Genomic DNA, 19899 nt, shown 5'->3' on the forward strand with positions numbered 1-19899 from the left:
ATTTAGAAGTATTAAATAAAGGTTAATTATAAAACTAACTGCAGAACCCTGAGGCTAAATTGCGAGATGAATCTAATAATGTATCTTAATCTATGATTAGCGAATGGTTACTGTAGTGTCACTGTAGCAAATTATGAATTAATTAGGCTCATTAGATTCGTCTCGCGAAAAAGCACTCAGCTGTAAAAAAACATTTATAAACATATTTTATTTAATACTATAAAATAGTAAAATTCATTTTGATGTGATAGAGACTTCTGAAAATAGTAAGATTCCCCAGATACGCGAGCAAACAATGGTGGAAGGAAACAAATGGAGAGGCACGGCGCGTCAGCCTACCATCAGCATGGGCTTGTGCAAGCAAATATCTGCTCAAAAGAAAGGTGCAGATTCTGGAGTGCACAAACAAAAAAAAAACTCTGTTCTTGTAAAAGGACAAGGGGTACAAATCCCATTATTAGCACTTAATTTCGAAACTGGAGGGTTCTCGCCGTGGCAACTGAAAAACACAAACCAGAAACCACCAAATGGATAACTATGCACACCAGGAGATGCTTCCTGCACCCAACAGACAACAATTTAACCTTAATTTGACATTACTCAGCTCGCATTTCTGAAATCTGTTACACTATCAACTTCTAAACACCAGGAAGCAAAGAATGCCAGGGCACCACCAAAAAATGCTCCCGCGTCTCCAACTGATGAAGGTACTATTTACAAATACAACAGATACCTACTAAGACTCACAAGAAGAATGGTACAGAAAGTAAAGCACTCAATTATGGTCAAATCCTTCTTCCTAGCACTGATCCTCGTTGAGCTTTTCAATTAGACTACGAAGTTTTTGAACAGCTGGATTATCCCAATGAACTCTAATTCTCTCCATCAGCAAACTACACGGATCATGTTCGACAGGAGGCAAATCCCTGGGAACAGGAGGATTGAGAAAAGGGTGCTGAAGTAGCTGAGGTATTCGCCATCGCTCGTTTCTGTCCCATGCAAGACACCTTTGCATCAAGTCGATGAGCCATGGGTTGTCAACTGGTTCATACATGATCTCGTGGTTCCTATCAGTGACTTCTTTATATTTGGCCCAAAAAGTCTTGTAGTTTGCAAATGGTGTCTTACCATACACCATCTGGTAAAGAATACAACCAAGAGACCAAATATCAGAAGGGCGCCCGCACTTGATAATGTTACCATCCGAGTCAGTATCATTGCACATGAATGCTTCAGGTGACATGTAGTTCAGTGTCCCTACCTGCTCGTTGCGGTCAGAAAACCACAATTAGCATGCCATAGAAAGCAGCACGCACAACTGAAGATAATTATATTCTTATTAATATACAAGTGAACACAAGGAAAGGTCGCCACTGTGTATACCAGAGTGCATCACATGGTACCTGAGCATCACGCTGAATGTTTGTTGTATCATTCTGTATAGCTTTGGCAATGCCAAAGTCAATAAGTTTAAGAGAGCCCCTCACAAGCATAAAGTTGGCAGGCTTCAAATCAGAGTGCACTATCCGTTCCTCATGTATTGTATTGACAGCTTCAAGCATTTGCTACAGCACAAACAAAAGGGGAAAAAAGTGAGAAGGCGCCTAAAAGGTTCACAATATTTCCTACTTTATGTTTCTTCAAAAAAAAAATCCTACTTTATTATTTAAGCACAAGTTGCACATAGGTTATAGTATCTCACTATATTTCAATGGTTTTGCTCTGTAAACAGCATTTTTTTAATAGAAACTGGTGCAGTAAGCCACAGGCAATTCTAGCAATTCACCTGTGCAGTTGCACTGAGCAACAAGATACAGCATTTAATTCTACAATTCTTTTCTGTTAACGTTTTGCATAAGTACAGAGGCAATACAAAAAATCTAGAAGAACCAACATATATAATTTGCTGAGCAAAGATAAACCAAATATCAGTAGCAGAACCAGAAACCAGTTGGCAAACTAAATAGAATCGATCAATTACTTAACCAGCTGTTTTAAAAAGGTTAAACTAATGGGACTAGACTTGAAGGGGTAATAAAACAAGGAGCAATAATATCTGTCAAGTTAATTAATTAAAACACATTTTTCAAACTTAAAAGTGTAGAATAATAGGATTGGTGTATAATGGATGTATTGCATTGAGGCCTCGGCCGGTATATATAAGAGTATAAGACTTTGGGGGGGGGGGGGGGGGGGCAAGGCTCCCCGGGATACATATGGTAGTCTACGATATGTATATCTATAACTACCAAATATACTCTAATACTCTCCCGCAGTCACAGCGGGAGCACCGCAGACGGTGAGACTGAAGAAGAAGCCGAAAGCAGGAGACTAACATCCCCCCGCAGTCATAACGTCTATGTGGTGCGGATGCTGCGACTGGAGAGAAAACCGGCGAGTAACTCATGCGGATGGTAGCCCTTTGTGCCGATGTCGAGGTAGCCGAGCTGGAGGGCGAGGAGCCATGGTCGAAGATGCCGTGCATAGGATAGCCGTGGTCGACGTAGAGCTGTCGAGGTTGACATGCGGTGGGCGACTCAATCTCGATCAGTGATCGAGTGAAAAATCAAAGAAACTAACCAAAAATAAACCAGCAGCAACTTCTTGTATAGAATCTCCAGGTGCACAGAGCAAAGACCCCTCAATCCCCTTATCTCTTTCTTGCTTGTCCCTCACCACGGTCAACTGGGTTCCGCCAGCCATGGTGCGAGAAAAAGGAAGAGCCAGAGGAGGGGTCGGGCCGCCGCTGGCGGTGTGGTAGGCAGGGCGGTTCCGCCGGGGGAGGATCCCCGCCAGGGAAGGCCGCTGGCGGAGGGAGGGCAAAGCCACGCGTGGCCAGCAGCGGCCGCGGCCGCTGACGGGCCAAGGCCTGGCGGAGCGGAGGAGCTCGGGGCGGAGCAGTCCACCGCCGGTGGAGGAGACGGCGCGACTGCAGGCGACCCCCGCCAGGGAGGAGCCACGCGGAAGGGGTGCAGAGCCGCCCAGGGAGCGGATCTGGATCCACCGGGGCGTAACCCACCGGCGGCGGAGAAGATGGGGGCGGAGGCCTGCGCGGATCCGCCCGGAGGAGCAGGAGAAGGGAGGCCAGCGGACGAGGACACCCGGGTGTGTTCACCACCGATCTGTTGCTGCTGGACGACCTTCTACGACGGCGGATCAGATCGATCTGCCGCCAGACTTTGGAGGATGGCGCGGCCCCCGGCGGAGATCATGGACGACCTCCCCGGGGGCGCGCTACGAGGCCATCGACGGGGCGCGCTGGAGGCATGCCGTGGGGGACGACCTGTGGTGCATGAAGAACAGAGGTGTGAGGGGCTGCGGAAGGGTTAGGGTTTGAGGCCGAGGATTCTAGACCTAAACTCGTGATACCATGTAGAATAATAGGATTGGTGTATAATGGATGTATTGCATTGAGGTCTCGGCCGGTATATATAAGAGTACAAGACTTGGGGGGCAAGGCTCCCCGGGATACATATGGCAGTCTAAGATATGTATATTTATAACTACCAAATATACTCTAATAAAAAGAACACATTCTACAAAGATACCAAGACATGACCTTCGGTTTGAAAACAGTACAGTAACAAGACTTCATATTTGGTTGCAGTAGAACCTAATTTTCCAGTATTCAGATGCCTCATTTTTGTCTAATTGGGACAAATGAGGTTACCTGCCAATAAAAGCGTAGCCAGTTTTCATCAATTTTCATATTAGAGTTGTTCCTCTCCTTCCACTTTTGAGCAACCATATGAGCTAAGTCAATTTCACCATACTCCAGGACCATGAAAATGTAGTGATCATCCCTAATTCTTCCATCCCTGGGTGACATGGAACCTTCTAGAAGCAAACTTTTGTCAGTTACCTGGTTGTTACAAAATCCATTAGGCAGATCAGAATATGTCTCTCTGGAGATAGAATGGGTAATCCATGTAGATAAGTACAATTATTCTATGAAAATCAATACATATAAAGAACAGTTAGATGACAGGTACACTTTAGATAACCAATACTTCATCCGTCCCAGAATATAGCTACGTTTAGGGTTTTCCTAAGTAAAACCTTTTAAACTATGACTACGACTAGCAAAAAACCATAAACATTGATAACCTAAAATTAAATTAGTTGATTCATTGTGAAACCGACTATAATAAGTAATAACATGTAACTTTTTCTATTTAAAATCAATTATTTTTAGAGTTATTGTTGGTCAAAGATGAAAATGGTTGATTCTGGATAAGCCTAAACGTGGCTATATTCTAGGACGGAGTAGTTGCTTAAAATTTACAATTGTATGGCAATGTGGGTTGAAATTTTAGTCAGCACACGCAGTTTATTACCCTCTAAAAATAAGACCATTTCTGCAAAATATGACTTCCTGTAAGGTACTGGAACTTGTAACAAAAGATTTTCTATATATACAAGTAACAACAATTGTTTTTTAAGTACTGGACTACTGGTGTGATACACAGGGTACTAGACATACTAACTGGAGAACTCAAATACAAAAAATGAAATAACATTATATATGATACAGATGTCAGCTAGTACGTCCTATGGGTTATGTCTATGTCCATCGTCTGGCAATGTGCAACTAGGACCAGAAAACAGCATAGGGTAGTATTGCAATGACGTCTATAACGATGCCAAGTTCATGCTATGCAAATGTAGTTTTGTATGAGTTTTTGTAAAGGCCAGGAAGCAAAATATCTTTCCTAATGTATCCATTCATCATCATTAACAGTGGTCCTTCCTATGGGAAACTAACTAAACCGTAGAGGTTTACGTAAAAATGGTTAAACTGTGGCAGGAAATGCAGATTATATATTTCTGCGAGGACATCAAGACAATGCTTTCATCGTTTATAGGTAGGGAAGCAAATCTTCTTCACATAGAAAGTCAGACAAAGAAACTGAAATAGGAAAATGTATTTGGAAATAAGGTTAGGAACTTGGTACCTCAAAATCAATCAGCTGTATGATATTGCTCTTCCCTTTCAACTTATTTAGATACTCAATTTCTTGGCAAAAACCATAGGCAGTAGGGTAATCACGGCCTTTAAGTTTGATCTTTTTCAAGGCATATATTATGCAATCTGATGATATAACTTTGTGGACTTCACTGCTACCCCCGGATCCTATTTTGCCAAGTTTCTGATAAAGTTTCCCATTCACCTTAAAGAACACATTAGGATCATAATTCCTTTTGTGACGCTCCTTCTCACCCTTGTTTGGCCGGGGAGCACCACCATCCCTGGCAGATGTAGGTTGGTCATTTGCAGGTAAGCCTTCAGAACGCAAACTGCCAATGCTGGAAACAGCTTTGTCCGTGGCACAGTTGCCTGGACGAACCTGCTGATCGAGTGGATTCCAATCACCAATGCCCGTTGCACCTGCATGCTCCTTTTGAGGACCATGATCCAGTACACCCTTAGATGATACTGCAGCAGATTCTGGCATCTGGACTGGTGAAGCGCATCCACTAATCTGTGGAGCTTGTGAACTTTGGACAGTAGGCCCTGAATGCAGTGATACAGCAGTAACGGATGAACCAATGGCAGAGCAACGGGTCATTGGATCTCCATGATTCTGATTACGAGCCTCTTCAACCCCTCTCCGAGACAAATTAGGTGCATCATATCTAATGTCCATATCAACTGCAGCATGAGCAATTTCAAGCTCCTGATGGTTCTGATGGTGATAGTGTGCTCCTTGATTCGCAGGAATACTTTCTCCAGCTGTCAATGAAACAGAATGCAGATAAGACAACATACTGTCCATTCTACTATCAGCAGTGATCCCTACAATATCACCTGCAATGTAAACTAATAACTAAACATGCACACAACTTTTGTAATACAAATATCAAAGAAAGAAAAGGATTCTTACTCTGGGAAGTTAACTGTGGATCACCAGCAGAGTAAAACTGTTCTTTCTTGAAACTTTCCACCACCAATGCATTGCGAGATGGAATTTGAGATGAAGTTTCCAATGATGATTTCTCCGTATCGACCAACAGATTAGAATCAGTCTTCTGCTGGTAGTTCTGGCCAACACTCCGCTCACAGGTATCTGTGATATTTTTTAACTTTGAGGGAGTTGTCAACATCAACTCATCTGGAGTAGAGGACCCCACATTAGCAGTGTTGGCATTTTTCTGTTGATAAGGGGTCGCATTTTGCAACCTGGAGGATCCCAACAGGCCTCTCTGAGGCTGCATAACATTTCCTTCACGGTTTTTCACCTCAGAAGGGCTGGGACCAGCTCTTTTTGTTTGCTCGGCTCTGGACACCAGAACCCGAGATGCTCTTGGTACGTTGGACTGCAGTAAACCTGAGGTAAGATCAGTTTGAAGCTGATCAATATAACATCTGACATAATTCATTTGGATACAAATACAGTATACAAACTCGAAACAACATCACAGATAGTATCTAGAAACTCAATGCCAAAGACAAAGCCACGAAATCAAGTGCAAGTGCAAAACTTGTTACAGGGTCCCCAGTCAATAGGAAACTTACAGAAGGTAACATGCTTCAGCGTACTTAATTTTACAAGGGAAATATGCCAAACACAAACTAGAACCCTAGACCGAAATGACTTCAGAGGAGGGCAGGGGCTCCAGAGTCGAATCCACTCACCGAGCGGTCTCTGCCGCTTGACAGCTGCAGTAATCTCTCTCAGGAAGCCGGGAGGAGACAGCGTGAGAGACGAGGACGACCCCGATGACGGCGTCAGGTTGCTGGCGGCCGTGTCCCCGCCGGTAGGGACAGTGATGCCCTTGCCGGTACTGGCTCCTGCGGCGTGGGAGGGCGTCGGGGGCCGAAGGAAGCTATCCCTGCTCTCCATAGGCTGCGGCGGGGCCCACCGGCATCTCGCCGGAGAGGCGGATCCGCGGCGCTAGGGTTCCCTGGCGACCGACTGGGCTCGAATCGGCGCAGTCAACACCGGGATGGGCAGGCGTCGCGAGGTGCGGGCCGGGAGGCTGCCATGGAGCGGAACGGCAGATGAGGCGAATCGAAGCGACGGTGAGCGGGTGGGGAGGAGGGAATGGGGACAAAACCCCAAAATTTGAAATGGAGGAAGACGAAGGTGCTACCGTGAAGGGACCAAAATTAGATAAGTTTTGGCGTTCCGCAACAAATCAGTGCGCACCCTTCCCGAAAAAAGAATTTCGCATGCATGAAACACTAAATGAAGTCTATTTGCAAAAAATTTTCAGGAATGAGTGTAACTTTTCGCGACGAATCTAATGACGGTAATTAATCGATGATTTGCTACAGTGGTGCTACAGTACCACCCTCTAATCACGCGGTCAAAGATCTCATTAGATTCTTTAAGATCACTAGCGCGAGAGTTCTGAAGTTGATTTTGTAAACTGGCTTAGTTTGACACCGTAATTAGCGGTCAAAGTTTACTATTTCTAACGCTGCAAAGCATGCCAAACAAGGCCTTTGTTCAGAATTAGGACTGGCCTAATGCGGCTTGAGCTAGAAGCCAACATGCTTTATGGGCTGGGCCTGGAAAGGTGGGTGTGTACTACTACTCGGTTGGGATTGACGGCCCATGATAACGTCGAACACCGCCTGTTTCTTTGCGAAACTTCTGGTTCTCGGCGCGGAAGAAGAACGACTGTGGGAGGATGGCGAATTGGGCGGAGCAGCTGCAGCGCGAGCTCGCCGGCCGCGGCCTCGCCATCGCCTCCATTCCCGGAAAGGGCCGGGGCCTCGTTGCCTCCCGCACCTTCTTCCCAGGTTAAACCACGCGCCCTCTCTAGACTGAAACCGACGCTATTGCTCTGCCGCTGCGCGCCAAGCGTGTCGTGTGTTGCCCACGAATTGCTCGATGAAATGCTCGAATGGCACCCATCGTTAACTCTGGTGCAATGGCTCGGTGACGCGTACTTGATTTGGTTTGATGGATTGCTGCCCTGGTGTCATCGAAGTTTCTAAGTGCCTTTCACGCTGCTGATGGAATCCTGCAATGTGTTGCAGGGGAAGTTATTATCAGCCAAGAACCTTACACTTCTACATCCAACAAGATTTTAGTCGGATCAAGCTGTGACCATTGTTTCGCGTCTAGCAATCTGAGGAAGTGCTCGGTTTGCCGAGTTACTTGGTACTGCAGCAGCGATTGCCAGGTGCTGGCTCTAGTCTTTTTCTGTAGCGGTTACATTTCCATTGCTTTTGCAGCCTCATGCTTCTGTGGTTATGCATGAACGTTCCTTTAATAGTTATTGTGCCTTTGATGATATGTTTTTCCTTTAGTAGTTATTGTGCCTTTGATGATATGTTTTCTATTTCACTGTGTAATGTTGTTAGTGCAGAAAGCAGAATGGAAACTACATCAGCTCGAGTGTAGAGCGATGGCAGCGCTTACGGAGGACAGAAAAAAGATGCTTACTCCCACAATTCGTTTGATGGTGAGGCTGGTACTAAAAAGGAAATTGCAATATGAGAAGGTATTGACCGGTTTCGTTCTTACCTTTTTCTAGACCGAAGTTAAGGCACTTCATCGCACTATGAGTGCTTTCTCATATAGTCATTCAATTTTCATATTCATTGTAGACCTACATGATACTCTTTTGTTTGCCACGGTGACGTTTCGAATATCAAAGAAGTATCTGATAATTCGTGTTTTTTTGCCAAAACCTGCTCTTATCATGCGCATGATATATCTTTGTATTTGTGTACACTGTAACCGATCGTATTTTGTTAACTTGATATGACTTATATTGCCAGGTCATTCCATCTTCATGCATAGATAACTACTATCTAGTGGATGCCTTGGAGTCCCGTATCCTGTCCTTTGATACATTTGATTAATGATGGATACAAATATTGTGACACATGACTTTTGGATTGACCTATACGAACAGATATATCCGAGGTTGATGAAAATCAACTTGTACTCTATGCTCAGATGGCCAATCTTGTGGACCTCATTCTTCCTTCGGTTGAACTTGATCTCAAGGAAATTGCACATACTTTTTCTAAGGTAAATCCTACCATAATGTTGCATTATCATGATAATAAGTTTCTCTCACTTTTGCACTTCAAGATAGCATAGAGCCACTCGAGAATACAGATACTCAAATTAGGCTTGGGAGTACTCATCATCTTGAACATAGCTGGCTTTAGGTGTTGTGTTTTTTTTCTCGAACACGCAGGAGAGCTGCATATCTTTATATTGAGCGAGAAAGAGTAGTCCAAATACAAAGAAACATTCCACACCTTGGACTAGAGAGGAATGTAGAGATTTAGGATAAAAGACTAATACATAAAAAACATAAAACAAAGGACCAGACCACAACACGACCATCTACTAGGCCTGCACCACACCCATCTCGGGGCTTAGGGCAGTAAGCTTTTTAGCCCCCCAAGAATTGCCACAGGCGGGACTCCTCCTTGAAGGCTTGCACTGCCACCTGCAGGTTTGGAGAAGCTCCTTCGAACACACAAGCGTTCCTATGCTTCCAAAGGATCCATGCCCCAAGAATACACAAAGAGTTAAAACCCTTCCTGTGCTGTTTAGGAAGTCTCCTCTCAGCATTTTTCCACCAGTCAGCAAAATTTTTTACACTCCTTGTGGGTGTCAGCTGACTCAAGTTTATGGGCTGCAAGATGGCATACCAGAATTGCTTTGCAAAAACACATGAGATGAGAATGTGCTGAATGTTTTCGTCCTCCTGATCACAAAGATGGCATACCAGAATTGCTTTAGGTGTTGTAATTAAGCATATTTTGTTTGTAAATCTAGAATCCATTGAGGACCTATTTGGATTGGTTATAACCCCTTGGAATGTATGGACTTGAATTAGAACTAACTCAACAAGGGAACCTTGCAGGGTGCAGCTTTATTTGAGTAGAGTAGCAACCTGTATGATATATGTGTTGTGCTTCTAGCCTCTTCTGTACAGCAATTTCAACGATACATGTGCTGTTAAGTTATTTCAAATCTAGCTCATTTGCATTTGAGCTGTGATCTTTTATGTGTTGCTGACATGGCTTATCATTCCCGCTTTTGTCAGCTTTCTCTGGAAAGTGAGATAAACATATTTTCAAAATTGTGGAACCTTGCATTATTGCCACTGCTGATTCTGTATTTTTTCGGCATGGTTGTGAGAATTAGTTTACTTTCTCAATAATATTTGTTGATGATCAGTTAATACTGAATTATTGATTTTGTGCCCCAAATGTGCAGTTTGCCTGCAATGCTCATACAATATGTGATTCTGAGCTTAGACCTCTTGGGACTGGATTGTACCCTGTTATATCTATAATTAACCACAGGTGGAATACTAAGTTTTATGTTTTCGTCTAGCATCTTGTCAGATTTGAGCACTTTATAAATGCATATTTGCTTTACACCCCCTTGTTTTGGCATTTCCAGTTGTGTACCAAATGCAGTTCTGACATTTGATGGTCGGACAGCTTATGTTCGCGCTTTGCAACCTATAGGGAAAGATGAAGAGGTAAGGAAAACACCTTTACCTTGCGCCTTGATCATTTTGTGCTTAACTTGCACAGCATGCTTTTGTTTTGTTTTTTCCCCTTTGCCATTGTTATCCTTTGGGACAATGTCAGTTGTTTATCTGTTTTCAGGTTTCGATAAGCTACATCGAGACTGCAGCAGTAACTAAGAAGAGACAGAATGATCTGAAGCAGTACTTCTTCACCTGTACATGCCCACGATGTGTCAAGGTTTTTCATTTTGCATGCCCACTATTTTCTATCTCTTCCATTGAAAATTAACAAACTCTTGACCTTCAAAATTTTCTTCTATACAACTTCCCCAATATAGGGTTCTGAGGAAGATGCTCTACTTGAGAGTTATAGATGCAAGAACCAAGCATGTGATGGGTTTCTGCTGCCTGAATCAGGTTGGTTGCTGTAAGATTGGATATAATGCGTGGGATGTATTGCATTGAGCCTCTAGGGCGAATATATAGGAGTACATGGCTTGGAGGGCAAGTAGCCTCTCCTAGAGATAAGGAAAGTTATCCCGGGATTACAATCAATCCTAAACTAACCATATCTGGAGTTGTCTAATATACTCTAACACCCCCCCGCAGTCGTAGCGGTAGCAACACGAACGGTTAGACTGGAGAACAATGGAGACGTATCCCCCCTGCAGTCGGAACGCCGGTGCGAAAGCTGTGACTGGAGACTCATGCAGATGATAGCCCTTTAGTGCCGTAGTAGCCGAAGTCGAGGTGGACGTGGGCGAAGCCATGGAGGGGGCGCGGGTCAAAGTGTCGTCGAGGTGCTCGAGTACACAAACTCAGCAGCTTCTTGCCGAAGACAGCAGGAGGACGGTGCGGCGGATGATGATGGTAGACGGTGCGGTTTGCGACTTAGGTCACGCTCAGGACAGGGGTGGCGACGGCGCAGGTTGCAGCAAGTGTCGCGCTCAGATCAGGGGTGGCGACGACGTCTTCCTTCAGGAACATTGGCGGCGATGTCCGCGCGAGAACGGCTCGAGGCGCGGAGGCGGATCGAGCGCCTGCTTGACGAAGACCGGCGGCGAGTAGCGCCACCGCCTGAAAAGGCGACGACACCGGTATGGTGGCTTGATCACGGACGTCGTAGCTGCAGCCTGGAAGGGTGCAGCAACACCTCCGTCCTTCGGGGGTGTCGATGATGAAGCGGCGACGAACGGCAGGGCAACGCAAACCGATCTTAGATTGGAAAAAGAAAAATAGCAGCAGGGTGAACCTCCGTGGTGAAATTTCTGGTGTCCATAGCATTGCAACCACACTGCTCTCTCATCCACATCCACCCGTGGTCAACGATGGAGAAAGAGAAGGTAGAGACGCGTGGGGCATCCTGACGTTCCTCCACGGACGATAGGGTGCAGCCCCTTCCCCGACACCACAGCAGCACACAGCGGTAGGGTGCGGCGTGTGCTTCAACCGTGGTGGCTGTAGATTCCGATGACGCGTGGCGCAGCGAAGGCCACACCCCTCGACCATGGATCGGCAAAGGGAGAGGTAGCTCCGATCTACGAGGGTGACGAATCAATAGGACTCGCCGCCTAAACGAGGGCGCTGCCCCCGGTGGAGATTGGTCTCCCCGGGGGCGGCGCGTGGAAAGCGGAAGCGGAGGCCTAGGGTTAGAACCTAGTCTCGTGATACCATGTAAGATTGGATATAATGCGTGTGATGTATTGCATTGAGCCTCTAGGGCGAATATATAGGAGTACATGGCTTGGAGGGCAAGTAGCCTCTCCTAGAGATAAGGAAGGTTATCCCGGGATTACAATCAATCCTAAACTAACCATATCCGGAGTTGTCTAATATACTCTAACAGTTGCCATTAAGCTGGAAAATACTAACAGAATTGCTGAGGGAAGGAAATGGAAAATCAACCAAATATTCTTATATTAACGTTGGGTAACTCATTTTGTTTCATTGATCATAAATCTTGCATTCTATATGTATCTGATTCTATAGGAGAAAAGGCTTACACATGCCAGAAATGTAGCATTTCTAGAGATGAGGAAGAGGTCAAAAAGATGACAAGAGAAATTGTACTGCTATCAGATAAAGCATCTTCACTTCTTTCATCAGGAAGTATCCTTGTACTGTTGTCCATGATTAAGTGCCCATGAAACATGAAAAAAAAAAGCTCAGCAGCAAAATGATTATCTCCTCTATTTATTCTATCTAATAAACTCACCTTAATAAGGGAAAATAGATACCACTGAAGCAGGTTCTATCTACAAGACAATTGAGCAGCTAGAGCAGAAGCTGTACCATGCTTTCTCAATCACTTTACTGCACACACGTGAAACACTGCTGAAGGTATATTTCTACCTCTTGTAGGTGCGCAAACCGAGCTATACCTTACATTATAGAATTTGTTATCATCAGATCAGATAGGTCCCTATTTGAAAGTGCTGTGTCTATAGGATAGGGGCTGTTGTCAGTGACCATCCATTTAACTCTGTTCTACCATCTTGTTAATACCAATTGTTGGTGCAGATATACATGGAGTTACAAGATTGGCAGACTGCATTGACGTATTGCAGATCAACAATTCCTGTTTATGAAAGTAAGCCTGCTTTAGTCTTTTTAGAGTAAATTATATCTCCGTGAGACTATTTTGCTTATGAACTTTTTCCTTCTGTCTTATCTATCATATTGTGTAAATCATATTTGTTATTTGATAGACCTCCACCAAATCAGTAAAAAAAACAGATATTATTATGTTCAAATAAAGGCTCCTTCCCTTTTGTTATACTTAATTCTTGTTTGATCACATCTGTTAGTGTTTTGTTTATATCCTAAAATTAGTCAGGCAGAAACATGCATGCTTAAAGTAAAATTAGTCAGGCAGAAACATCTGTTTCTGTTTTCCTCATAAACTAATAATTGAGCAGTAGAGAACTGATTCCTGCTCCTTGCATCGCTGGGAGCTTGCTTTAGGAACAAACCAAGGTATATGCAATTGTTTCTTGATTCATCATAGTAGTTTATACATTAGGGGTGTTCCCTGCAATTTCCATCAAAAGGTGGAAAAGGCAAGGAGAGTAGTAACACAGTTACAGAAAATGGGACAACTGCGCATCATTTCACCCTGACTAGTGAACTCAGGGGCGCATCCTTGCTTTACTGCAGGCTGATCGTGATCAGGTTAGATAAAATTAAATCAACAGTTGTCATCATCTATGATGCTCAGCTGTCGACCTTGATACCACTAATGGCCATGGTTCACAAGTCTTATTCCAGCTTGTAGAAAGGTATACAGCAAGCGAGCAGAAGTGCAAAATTGTACAACTGTAAAACTTCTTATATGATCTTAGCAATTGGAAAGGATAGTCTTGTGGGAAAACTAAAAATAGAGAAAACAAAATGATGTTTCTCTTTCCAGAAAGTAAATGATATATTTTTTCGGATTTCCAATAAAGCATGATGCTGACCAGTGTTTTTAACCTGTTCCATCAGGAGTTTATCCACCATTTCATCCAATGATCGGATTACAATTCTACACTTGCGGAAAGCTTGAATGGTATGCCCTGATAGCCTTCGCCTATTTCTCTCGCACGTAAGAGACCATCATATATAGTGTTCCTTATCCATTATAATCTTTGGCTGCTACTACTACTCTCTTGTGCTTTATGAAAATGGACACTGTCAATTTCGACAAAAGCTGATCTTAGATTTGACACAGTCAGTACAGGATCATTAAAAGAATCCTAGCAGGGTGTTGACATGAATCTGTAACCTTTGATCATGAAAAGTTCACAATCATTCAATCATTTGTCCAGTGTTCTACAAGAGTTTCACCTTTTTTTAAAAATTATAATAATTCTTTCTTCATAGTCATGGTATTAAACAGTCATGCTCATGATATTTAGAGCTACAGGCTTACATATATACTTCTCTTTTCCGATTGTAGGCTGCTCGAGTACACAGAGGACGCTCTGAAATCTCTAACTAGGGCAGCAGATATACTTAGAATAACACATGGCACAAAATCACAGTTTATGAAGCAGCTCTTTGGCAAGCTAGAGGAAGCAAGGGCTGAAGTTTCTTTTAGGCTATCCACCGGTTGTGGGCATGATGAGCAATTTTCATCAGGGACTGCAGGCCAACTATGATGGAAAATAGATGTAATATCAAAAAAATATGCTGCTGTCGTTGAGACAATGTTCAAAAAAATACAGAAAGACTGAAAAATGTCTAGGCATACAAATAGCATTGTTGGGATAGCGACCAGCTCGTTCCAAGCTTCATTCAGTTGGAAATGGGGAAATAGCATATGTTGTAAAATTGATCAGATTTTCGATTTTACTGTCAGCATGTGGCGAGTTGAACTCCATGTATCATCATGTTCCAAGTCGGACAATATATTTTCAATGTCTCAGGAAGGAGCACGAAGCACCTGTATCTGTGTGCTTTATGCGTGAGATTTCGCCTCATTTTTTGATAGTCCAAATGCAGCTGCTGATATTTTCAGCTGATGGAATAAAAGTTGGACTAAATAGACTTCTCCAAGCATCGATATATTTTAGTTTTCATGAGGCATGTTCTATATCAGCTATGCTTAACTATGGGGCCCTGTAACTGGTTCCAATGGGATTCCCACATATCAAGTAGAATCTTTAATATTTACAGGCATTACGTCACCCCAGGTAATGTTACACATAAAGCTGACACCTAAATCTATACTGACATATATTTTAAGAACTACATTGCAAAAGGTGTTATCGTTTTACATTGTTACAATGGAACTCTGTATGTTGGGTCAACCATCTTCAATACAAACAAATTTCCCTTGTCTCCTCTTGAAACCCTGCAAGCAAGGTTGTTCCTTCCAATTAATAAATGTCATTGCAAAATTGTCTAGCATTAACTAGTTTTCAGTTTTAGTAATGGTAGTTCAATTAGAATGCAAAACCATAATGGAGAAGAATGGATTCGGAAATGGAATAATCATTGTGGGTTCATCACAAGCCATTTGGAGGGGGGAAATAAGCTAACCTGAGCTCTTCATCAAGATAAGTAATTTCTAGTTCACCTTTACCACTTCCAGGTGATTTGATTGGGATCTACTCAGAGAGAAGAAAATAACATTAGTGAAGCATATTGTAGGCTAGAGGTTGAATATGCCATTTCAAAACCGTTTGGGGGACAGAATATCGACCAGGACTAAGAGCACAAAAAGTAAATCAAAATAGCATGGGAAATAAAGGAATACATCATGACATAGAATATATATACATGTTAACATCGTGGTATTACCTAGCATGACTAAATGTTCTCTATACACCATTGAATTACTATGGTAAAACTAAAACAAAGATTAACATTTGGAGCATGAGCTAAAGAGAAGAGTGGTGTATAAACTATCTGGCGTAACACCTAACCAACTAATTGAAGTTTAAAATGTCTTACCAAACTAAATATCTTGAAGTAATCAAACTGAACTGCCACTCTTCTAGGATTAAGAGGCACCAAGTTGGCAGTAACCTGTAAAAATATATATTAGTACATCACGTTAACACCATACTCCAGAGAACCACAAGCACTAGTGAGTACTAACTAGTAAAACAAAATCACCAATAACAGCATACAATTCCAAGTATCCAATATAGCAACACTGTGACATGGTTGCCCAAACAGCAAAAATGAACATGGATATAGTTGTCCATTGAAACAAGTAAAAATGTGTTTCGAGAAGGGAATGGACACCTTTCTACAGATCAAGTTAAGACCTCACTACTGTAATCAATATTTCAACCAGCACGTTCCTTTATCAAGACTTCAAGAGTTCAAGACGAGCAGGCCAATGCCTACTTGCCAGAATTGCTTGGCCACAAGAAAGATCTCAAGCTCTCAGCTACATGCCACAAGAAAGCAGTAAAGCCTTTCGTTCCTAAATTAGAATTCTTTATGCTTCGTAACAAAGAAAGGAATTGCAGAATGCCACTCTTGAAAGTGAAGGTACACTGGAACAAGTTGTGGTGAAAAATTACCTGATTAAAGTAAGGCCAGGTTTCCATGTTTTGGGCTCTCAAAGTGTCGGCGTTGATTGCTTGATAAATCTTCCCAAATGGCCTCAGATACTTTGGCCTCTGCGGTAGCAAGTGACAAGAACTTCACATTTGAACATGGGAAAATCTCTAGCTAACTAGCTATTCTATTAAGCAGCAATATATTCTTAAGGAAACTTTCTTAAAAATGAAAACGAGCATTTGATCACGAAGGGTTTCTAGGTATTCTATGCAATGTATAGAAACACAAGCAAATTAGAAACAAAGAGAATAGGAACCTGTGGTTGCAGTATGGTTGTGGAGGTGGTGTAGAGAAGCTCCCATTTGCCGTTGATGAGATCGGACTTGAGCGGCTCCTTCACCTGGTTCACCGCCTCCAGCTGCTGAACAATCTGAAAGGAAGGCAAACCCAAGAGCAAGCTCTACGCATCAACCAATGCACGGGCCATGGCGGGAGAAAGAACAAGGTGTAGCTCGCGTCCACGCCCTCACCTGCTCGACGCGCTCCTTGTCCTCGGGCGTGGCCTCGGCGCCGCGGTCGAGCGGCGCGATGGCGGCGAGCAGCTCCTCCTTGAGCCTCATCGCCTTCTCGGCGTCCTTTTCCCCTTTATTCCCCGTGAAGAACGACGGGAGGAAGGAGAAGGACGACACGCCCGCCCTCCACCTGCCGCCCTGGCGCCCGGCCGGTGCCGCTGCGAGCGCGACGCGCGGCCCTCTCCTCCGCCCGGTGCCCCGCGACGGCGCGGCAAGGTGCGAGCACGCGGCGACGCTGGTGCCGTGGCTGGCTGGCGGCGGGAGAGGCGCGCCGGCCGCGCGCGGAAAGGAGAGCGGAAGCGAGGCGGGCGCCATGGCAGGGCGCGGCGGCGAGTGGGATTTTTGCGTGCGATTTGCGGTGGAAGTCGCGGGGGCGCGACGCGACCGCGATTTCTCGACGAAGGCGTCGCGTGTTTTTTGAGTGGTGGATAGAGCGCGCGGCGCGCGGGGTGGGGTTGTCCTTCTCCCCGCCGTGGCCGCGCCCGGGGAGCATATGCCCTATGGTGGCGTCCGTTCCGTGCACCGCCATCGTTTCTGGAAGAGCAAGTCATGTCACGGCAGCATCCATGCTCCGCCGTCTGTTCTCTGTCCCCAAATCGATAGGAAGTCTGACAGTTCCAGTTGGCGGCTTAAGTGCAGACTGCAGACCAAGAAACCTGTTCGTCGAATCTAGCAATTCGAATCATCTTCACCGGGAAAGAAAACTAATTCAGTGACAAACTGGCCAGCCAATCTGAATGGCTTCAGAACATGATCGCCGCCATCTGAATAGCTTCAGAAAATGATCGCCGCCTTTTTGTTTTCCTCTGAATAGTTTTTTTTTTCTTTTGCAATGACTCGCTTAAAATGCTACTTGCTCAACTAACATAGTTTTACATGAAATTTTGAGGTAAACAAATATGTCGCACAGTCCAGAGCTCCTATAAAACTACACTGGTCCACATATCCAAACTGGCAAGCTTACAGTGGGCAGATGAGAGCAAATATAGAAACGATACTTTCAGCTTGTTTCAATTGGAAGTAAACATAGGTGCAGGTTGAACTCCTTGCATCACACACAGAAAAGGCATCAAAGAGACACCAAAACAGTAAATCATGGATGCAACAAAACAAGAAGTAACCTTCATTTAGCATCGATTCATATAAGCTATTTCACAGCTATGGAATTTGCAGCACCCGATCATAACCCCATGATTCGTCTATGACAGCATCAGAGCTCGAAATGGAACACCCAACAGTTGTGATGTTGCACAAAAAAACCAGGCAGAACTTAAATACATGGTAATATGTCTTATTCCTCCTGCGAGGCAGGTGACTTCTTCTTGGCAACTGAAGCCCTCTTTCCCTTTAGTGTCCGGCAGTTGTTCTTTGTCCTCTGGCCACGAACTGGGAGTCCCAGCTTGTGCCGTATGCCCCTGTAGCACCGAATCTCCTTCAACCTCTCAATCGCCACACGGTTGAACCGTTTCTGTAAGTGGGCCAGTATTCAGTATTTTAATTCATTTTGAAGGCAACATCAACATAAAGCTAAAGTATCAAATATGATCAATGAAGAAGTATACTGGTCAAAACAATGAACTTTATGTCTCCAAAACAGCAAGGAATCATTTATCAGCCAATCAGGGTAATCATAAAAATTGCTAAAAACATACAGTACTAAACCAAAGAAATGCAGAGTATTGAATCAGCAAAGGGATCAGGGACATTACAAGGTCTCCCTCAATCATGTACTTGCCAACCTCCTTCCGGAGTGTGATGACCTCCTCCTCAGAGAGGTCCTTGGTGATCTTGTTGTCGAAATTGAGGTCCAAAAGGATCTGACGGGAGCGTGACCGCCCAATGCCATGGATGTACTGCAGCGAGTACTCCACCCTCTTGTTGTTTGGAATCTCAACACCACCAATACGGATGCACTCAATCCGCAGGCCGCCGTGACCAATCCCTCCTTTCTGTAAGATCCTCAACAAACAGAAGAATGAGAATCACAAAAGAATCGCCAAATGAGCCTAGGTATGAAGGTTCATCAGAATAAGAATAGCAAAGAACAACTCAATCACAGGCGACAGGATCAACACACTGCTGTGCAATGAAATAGTAACATTAGTATTGACAATGTGCTTGGAGGGCAGGGGGTTCATATGCCTAAATGAACATAAATATCAATACCTACAACCTACCATTGTGGTACGAATTCCCAAGTTACACAAGACAATCCTTCGGAAATCCCGGATTCGTCCATGCAGTTGCACACATAAGCAGCATACACAGAATTACGGACTAATGCCACACCATGATACCCTACCTTATTAATCCTTTCCATGACGTGGAGAGCAAGGACGGGCGGTCGCCACGGGGAGGGAATGGCGGGGGTGGCGGGAGAAGATGGCACTAACCTTGGGAGCGGGCAAGGAAGCGGAGGAGCTGCGGCCCCGGGTGGAGAGGGAAAGGGAGGAGGGTGCGATGGGGACGGAGACCATGGAGAGGGTCGCCATTTTCGCTCTCCTGCGGAGCCGCGCGTTGGGTGAGGGGCGTGCGCTGCTGGATAGAAAACCCCGAGGCCGAAGGGGGAGGACGATAAGGGCTTGTTTGGTTCCGGGACTTTTTTCAAAAGTCCCTATCACATCAAAAGGAATCTTACTATTTTATAATATTAAATAAAATCTGTTTATAAATGTTTTTTGACAGCTGAGTGCTTTTTCGCGAGACGAATCTAATGAGCCTAATTAATCGATGATTGGCTACAGTGATGCTACAGTAACCATTCGCTAATCATAGCTTAAGGTACCTCATTAGATTCGTCTCGCAGTTTAGCCCCAGGGTTATGCAGTTAGTTTTATAATTAATATTTATTTAATACTTCTAAATACTA

General features: G+C 44.2%; 4 protein-coding genes across 9 annotated transcripts; 1 reads left to right on the forward strand and 3 right to left on the reverse strand.

Annotated features, from left to right (window-relative positions):
• Positions 1-555: 555 nt before the first annotated feature.
• Positions 556-7103, reverse strand: LOC120691488 (serine/threonine-protein kinase MPS1-like). Of its 4 annotated transcripts, XM_039974562.1 has the most exons (7): positions 6638-7103; positions 5886-6329; positions 4956-5809; positions 3671-3862; positions 1404-1565; positions 1129-1261; positions 556-1041 (listed from the first exon to the last, which is right to left on the reverse strand). In XM_039974562.1, the coding sequence occupies exons 1-7, from the start codon at positions 6843-6845 to the stop codon at positions 800-802; spliced, it is 2235 nt and encodes a 744-aa protein (XP_039830496.1). In that variant the 5' UTR covers positions 6846-7103; the 3' UTR covers positions 556-799. The 4 variants fall into 4 exon arrangements, with proteins under 4 accessions (XP_039830496.1, XP_039830494.1, XP_039830495.1 ...); XM_039974560.1 differs by having other exon boundaries at positions 556-1261; positions 6638-7102; XM_039974561.1 differs by having other exon boundaries at positions 556-1261; positions 4956-5734; positions 6638-7093.
• Positions 7104-7552: 449 nt separating this feature from the next.
• Positions 7553-14921, forward strand: LOC120688344 (histone-lysine N-methyltransferase ASHR1-like). 3 transcript variants are annotated; one of them, XM_039970630.1, is made up of 14 exons: positions 7553-7750; positions 7991-8136; positions 8323-8457; positions 8738-8792; positions 8875-8993; positions 10200-10288; positions 10389-10470; positions 10601-10699; positions 10800-10878; positions 12451-12570; positions 12686-12801; positions 12982-13051; positions 13945-14008; positions 14399-14921. In XM_039970630.1, exons 1-14 carry the CDS (start codon positions 7639-7641, stop codon positions 14598-14600), a joined length of 1488 nt encoding a protein of 495 aa, XP_039826564.1. In that variant the 5' UTR covers positions 7553-7638; the 3' UTR covers positions 14601-14921. The 3 variants fall into 3 exon arrangements, with proteins under 3 accessions (XP_039826564.1, XP_039826565.1, XP_039826566.1); XM_039970631.1 differs by having other exon boundaries at positions 7554-7750; positions 12695-12801; XM_039970632.1 differs by lacking the exon at positions 7553-7750 and having other exon boundaries at positions 8002-8136; positions 8318-8457.
• Positions 14922-14989: 68 nt separating this feature from the next.
• On the reverse strand, positions 14990-17466 carry LOC120688345 (probable plastid-lipid-associated protein 4, chloroplastic). Its single transcript, XM_039970633.1, has 6 exons — positions 16989-17466; positions 16775-16888; positions 16479-16577; positions 15898-15972; positions 15484-15551; positions 14990-15295 (listed from the first exon to the last, which is right to left on the reverse strand). Exons 1-6 carry the CDS (start codon positions 17343-17345, stop codon positions 15223-15225), a joined length of 786 nt encoding a protein of 261 aa, XP_039826567.1. The 5' UTR covers positions 17346-17466; the 3' UTR covers positions 14990-15222.
• A 660-nt stretch (positions 17467-18126) lies between these two features.
• LOC120688346 (30S ribosomal protein S13, chloroplastic-like) lies at positions 18127-19603 on the reverse strand. The gene is made up of 3 exons (XM_039970634.1): positions 19424-19603; positions 18740-18979; positions 18127-18498 (listed from the first exon to the last, which is right to left on the reverse strand). The coding sequence occupies exons 1-3, from the start codon at positions 19520-19522 to the stop codon at positions 18322-18324; spliced, it is 516 nt and encodes a 171-aa protein (XP_039826568.1). The 5' UTR covers positions 19523-19603; the 3' UTR covers positions 18127-18321.
• Between the last annotated feature and the right edge of the window lie 296 nt (positions 19604-19899).

Source organism: Panicum virgatum, chromosome 9N (assembly GCF_016808335.1).
Source record: "Panicum virgatum strain AP13 chromosome 9N, P.virgatum_v5, whole genome shotgun sequence".
Taxonomy (NCBI): Eukaryota; Viridiplantae; Streptophyta; class Magnoliopsida; order Poales; family Poaceae; genus Panicum; species Panicum virgatum.

Coding starts and splice junctions, on each gene's coding strand:
- LOC120688344 (XM_039970630.1), top strand. CDS start 7,639: ATGGCGAATTGGGCGGAGCAGCTGCAGCGCGAGCTCGCCGGCCGCGGC. Junction 10,879..12,450: donor GTTTCTGCTGCCTGAATCAG/GTTGGTTGCTGT, acceptor CTGATTCTATAG/GAGAAAAGGCTTACACATGC. Junction 12,802..12,981: donor CACGTGAAACACTGCTGAAG/GTATATTTCTAC, acceptor TTGTTGGTGCAG/ATATACATGGAGTTACAAGA.
- LOC120691488 (XM_039974560.1), bottom strand. CDS start 6,845: ATGGAGAGCAGGGATAGCTTCCTTCGGCCCCCGACGCCCTCCCACGCC. Junction 6,330..6,637: donor CAAGCGGCAGAGACCGCTCG/GTGAGTGGATTC, acceptor ATCTTACCTCAG/GTTTACTGCAGTCCAACGTA. Junction 5,810..5,885: donor TCCACAGTTAACTTCCCAGA/GTAAGAATCCTT, acceptor TTTACATTGCAG/GTGATATTGTAGGGATCACT.
- LOC120688345 (XM_039970633.1), bottom strand. CDS start 17,345: ATGGCGCCCGCCTCGCTTCCGCTCTCCTTTCCGCGCGCGGCCGGCGCG. Junction 16,578..16,774: donor CAACCATACTGCAACCACAG/GTTCCTATTCTC, acceptor TTGCTACCGCAG/AGGCCAAAGTATCTGAGGCC. Junction 15,552..15,897: donor ACTTCAAGATATTTAGTTTG/GTAAGACATTTT, acceptor CTCTCTGAGTAG/ATCCCAATCAAATCACCTGG.
- LOC120688346 (XM_039970634.1), bottom strand. CDS start 19,522: ATGGCGACCCTCTCCATGGTCTCCGTCCCCATCGCACCCTCCTCCCTT. Junction 18,980..19,423: donor CTTCCTTGCCCGCTCCCAAG/GTTAGTGCCATC, acceptor AGGATCTTACAG/AAAGGAGGGATTGGTCACGG. Junction 18,499..18,739: donor ACATGATTGAGGGAGACCTT/GTAATGTCCCTG, acceptor GCCCACTTACAG/AAACGGTTCAACCGTGTGGC.